Below are 4882 nucleotides of genomic sequence, written 5' to 3' on the forward strand. Positions count from 1 at the left end.
AGATAGATAGATAGATAGATAGATAGATAGATAGATAGATAGATAGATAGATAGATAGATAGATAGATAGATAGATAGATAGATAGATATGGCAGGTTTAAGTATTCATTCACACACATTATACAGCCCAACGCATCTCCATGGAATCTGCAGTTGATTATTATTTGGAGCTACTCGGCCTTTTTCTTCTTTGATTACCTTTGATTTGATTTGTTATGGTTACTGACATTGTAGTTTTTTCATTTGTTTGCCACTCAGAGATGCCTGGGCGGCCAGAGTAATTAAAATAAATTGAAATATTTAGCCTTTAGCAGTAGCATTTAATCATGACGGCACAGTGGTTAAAATGCAGTATTGCAAGCTAATTCTGCCTAGTGCTAGCAGTTCGATCCTGACTGGCTTAAGGTTGCTTCCGGTTTCCATCCTTCTGATTGTGGACCCCAGATTGTTGGGGGGAGGGCAAAAGGCTGACTCTGTAAAACCGCTTAAAGAGGGCTGTAAAGCACTGTGAAGCGGTATATAAGTCGAAGTGCTGTTGCTATGGCTATTTAGGCTTATATATCGCCCCATTGCATTTTACAGCCCTCTCTGAGCAGTTTACAAGCTAGAAGCATTACGTGCATACTGCCCCCAACAATCTGGGTCCTCATTTTGTCGACCTCCTAAGGATGGAAGGCTGCGTCAACCTTGAGGATCGAACTTCAGGCTGTGAGCAGAGTTAGCCTGCAATATCGCACTTTAACCACTGCACCACCATTAAAAAATATTTATATTTAAATATATACAGTAAATAAAGCAAGCTAGCCAGCTAACTTGGCAGACCCTTCAGAAAAACAGTGTGTGTGTGTGTGTGTTGGGGGGCACCTCAAATCGAGTGATGTGCTGTTTTGTGAGAAGCAAACAATATATCATCTTACCAGCTTTTACTTACTGTTCCATAGCCTACAATGTTAACCTGAGGGACCAAGTTAGGGTAGACATTTTTGATATACCAATCAAAGCTTTTGCAGTTCAGTCGTTTCCTGAGTTCTTTTCGAGAAGAAACATCTCCGTAATCTATGCCGGAATTCTGGAAAAGGAAGACATCGGTTTCAGAGAGATGGCAAACACGGAATTCAAATGATTCAATTAAGAGATATTTCAACGTATGCTTAGAGAGGTTTGGGAGAAAACCTCGGGAGAAAATCTGAGGGACTTTCCACGGTCTTATTCAGGCACTGAAAATATCCATGACAATTTACTTTCCGCAATAATACAGGGCTGTTCGGAGGAAGAGGAAGAGAAAGGTCCTAGCTAGACAAGATGGGCAGTACATAAATCAAATAAATAAATTCAACAAAATAAAATAACCTAAAAATAAAATATAAAATAAAAATAAATAACATAAAATAATAAAATAAATAACATAAAATAAAATTCAATAAAATAAAATAACTAACAAGGTAAAATAAAATAATAAATAAGATAAAATAAAACAATAATAAAGTAAAATAAAAAATAATAATGAAATAAAATAAAATAATAAAACAAAATATAAAATAAAATAAAAATAAAACAAAAAAATAAAATAAAATTCAATAAAATAAAATAACTAATAAGGTAAAATAAAATAATAAATAAGATAAAATAATAATAATAAAGTAAAATAATAACTAATAATAAAATAAAAAATAAAATAAAATAAAATAATAAATAAAACAAAACAAAACAAAACAAAATAAAATAAAAACAAAGTAAAATAAAAAATAATAATGAAATAAAAATAATAATGAAATAAAATAAAAAATAAAATAAAATAAAACAAAATATAAAATAAAATAAAATAAAAATAAAACAAAAAAATAAAATAAAATTCAATAAAATAAAATAACTAATAAGGTAAAATAAAATAATAAATAAGATAAAATAATAATAATAAAGTAAAATAATAAATAATAATAAAATAAAAAATCAAATCATCAAACAAATAAAGGAAGAATATGCTGTAATAAGAGCTCAAGAAAAATCAATTCAAATATGAAAATTGTGACTTAGGGCAGAGACAGAGGTTCCTTCAAAGTTTTGATTGGCGGATAAACAATTCTTGTCCACCTGTCAAAGATCCACCTGATCTTTGAATATCTACCGGGCTGGGAAAGAATAATTTTTTTCTTGGGCTTCAGTCAATAAAGGTTTGGCCCTATTTTAATCCATTTTTGGTCTCTTCCTCTTCACTTCAGGCTCAACTATGATACTTGATTAGTTTCTCCTTGATTGGTTTCCACCCATTGTTTCTGAGGGGCTGCCACAAAGAAGAGGGGGTCAATTTATTCTCCAAAGCACCAGAAGGCAGGACCAGAAATGATGGTTGGAAACTGATCAAGGAGAGAATCCACCTAGAATTAAGGAGAAACTTCCTAACAGTGAGAATAATTAACCAGTGGAACCACTTGTCACCAGAAGTTGTGGGTGCTTCATCACTTGAGGTTTTTAAGAAGAGACTGGACAACCACTTGTCTGAAATCGTACAGGGTCTCCTGCTTGAGCAGGGGGTTGGACTAGAAGACCTCCAAGGCCCCCTCCAGCTCTATTCTGATGGATTGATTGACTTCTTACACAGATAAAATTTGCCAACAACCTCAAGAGGTACGTTCCAGGCATAGTAGACCATGTATTTATATTCGTCCATCCACACTTCTGCGACACGTAACGCATTTCTCTTCACAGCAAGGGCCAAATCCAGCACATAGGGCTTGTGGGCTCGTTCCAGGTGTGCAATCCTTGAACACGGCAAGACTTCAACTCTCCCGCCGCATTGCCAAGCCTGTCATTGTAAAATAAGAATAGAGTCTTCAGGGGTTTTTTTCATAAGAAAAAATATGATTTAAAGGCCAAACAGCTTGTGTAAAGATGTAATGTAATGTGTCTGATGCAATAATAGGAATGACTCAGCAGGTGTGTGTATCCCTTTAAGAGCCTGAGTATAAAAGGGAAGTTTTTTTGCTGGAGTCTTTCTCTCTCGTCCGTTTGACTGCTGTAATTGCTGTATATCGAAGTTTGCTGAATTATCACCACGTGTATGTATTTTGTTTCTAATATATTTGTAGATATTGTAATATAAACCACCATTTAATTACAAACCACTGTTTATTATATTTACTCCTGGGTTACCTCAGCGAAAAAAGACTGTGCATGCTCTGACAGAATAACTGCGAGACATATGATTAATCAATGGACTAAGTTTGCTTCCCTGAGTTGCGGGTGCTCCATCACTGGAGGTTTCCCAAAACAGATTGAACAACCATTTGACCAGGATAGATAGAAGGTTTCCTACCTTCAGCAGGAGGTTGGACTAGACGACCTTTAAAGTCCTTCCCAGCCCTATAATTCTACATTCTATATAATTCTTTTTTTCTCAAGAATCCTGGCTGCGAACCAGTAATTGAGGAAAGAAGCCCTACCCACTAGGCAGGCTCCCAAGAATCCCCTGATTGGCTGCGTCTGTAAGTGTTTTTCCCTTGGGCCACACAACACCACACACTTAGTTTGAGAAAAAACACCCAGACTCACATCCTCTTCTACTCCAAATGATCTACAATACAGGCAGTCCTGAACTTAACAACCACAACTGAGCCCAAAATTTCTGTGGCTAAGCGAGATATTTGTTAAGTGAGTTTTGCCCCATTTTACGACCTTTCTTGCCATGGCCGTTAAGGGAATCACTGCAGTTGTTAAGTCAGGAACAAGACTAAGTGAATCTGACTTCCCCTTTAACTTTGCTGGTCAGAAGGTGCTGTGATTCCTCTCCAGTCAGTGGACCCGGCAGCTGAGTCTGAGAAGGAGGAGGGGCCTGGAGTGACATCAGAGTCAGAGGAAGGCTCTGAGGAGCTCCAAGTCTTACAGTCGGACGAGGAGCCTGGCCCCTTTACTCGCGCTCAGGCTGAGACACAGCTGGGCTGGGAGCCTGAGTTGGACAGTGATGAAGAACAGCTGGGACAAATCCAGGATGCACGAAAGCGCAGTCAAGAGAAATGAATAGGACAGAGGGATGCAATGGGGCGGCTCCAAAGGCAAAGGAGAAGGCATTAGGAAGCCACGCCTTGGCTGAATTATAAAAGGGAAGGTGTGGGAGGTGCTGGTGGCTGAAGGCAGCCGTTCGTGTTGAGGAATCGAGTTTCTGTGAACTGTGTTTGTTTGCCTTGGACATGGACTCAGGTCTGTGAATAATAAAAGGGGATTGTTTTTTTCCTGTGGTTCCAGGGGCTTCTCCTTGTAAGCATAACAAGGACTCACATAGGCTGGGACAGAACAGAAAGTTGCAAAAAATGAACACATGAACTGGTACAAAAAAAGACAAGGGAATTTAAAAAAAAAATCTCACCCTGATGCCTAATTCCACATTTTCTCCACCGTAAATGTGCATTCCGCCATCCAGAACACCAATCTTCCCCAAAAACTCTCTGTTTGCGGCAAGTATTCCCATGATAGAAGGACTCCTGATATGAAGAACACCAAAAGGGTCATCAGCTTTTATTCATGAACATCTATCAAGATGGACAATGTTTGGATGAAACATTAAAGAGAACCAGGGAATGGACACGGAGACTTTTATTGGTTTTCATTCCAGAGGACCAAGGGACAGCAAACTTTAGATCGTTTGGTTGAGAGTTACGATGGTGCCTCCCTAGAAATTCTCAGAGTGTATCTTGAATGGTGAAGGTTCTTTGCTTTAGTTTAGCAAGATTCTGTCTACAGGTATATAAGGAACGGTTGCGGGAATTGGGTATGTCTAGTAATGTAGAGAGGGATAGAGATAGATAGATAGATAGATAGATAGATAGATAGATAGATAGATAGATAGATAGATAGATAGATAGATAGATAGATAGATAGATAGATAGAT

The 4882-nt window shown here is 37.5% G+C and overlaps 1 protein-coding gene across 1 annotated transcript in view; it reads right to left on the reverse strand.

The window, feature by feature from the left end:
- The window catches only part of GALNT8 (polypeptide N-acetylgalactosaminyltransferase 8), an 18726-nt gene that overhangs the window by 3057 nt on the left and 10787 nt on the right, over positions 1-4882 (reverse strand). The window contains exons 6-8 of the mRNA XM_015828122.1: positions 4361-4475; positions 2618-2803; positions 932-1069 (exon numbers count right to left, since the gene is read on the reverse strand). Coding sequence (XP_015683608.1) covers positions 932-1069; positions 2618-2803; positions 4361-4475 — 439 coding nt within the window. The remainder of the gene's footprint in view (positions 1-931; positions 1070-2617; positions 2804-4360; positions 4476-4882) is intronic.

The sequence above is a fragment of the Protobothrops mucrosquamatus genome, unplaced genomic scaffold, assembly GCF_001527695.2.
Source record: "Protobothrops mucrosquamatus isolate PMUCROS unplaced genomic scaffold, P.Mucros_1.0 scaffold4259, whole genome shotgun sequence".
Classification (NCBI taxonomy): Eukaryota; Metazoa; Chordata; class Lepidosauria; order Squamata; family Viperidae; genus Protobothrops; species Protobothrops mucrosquamatus.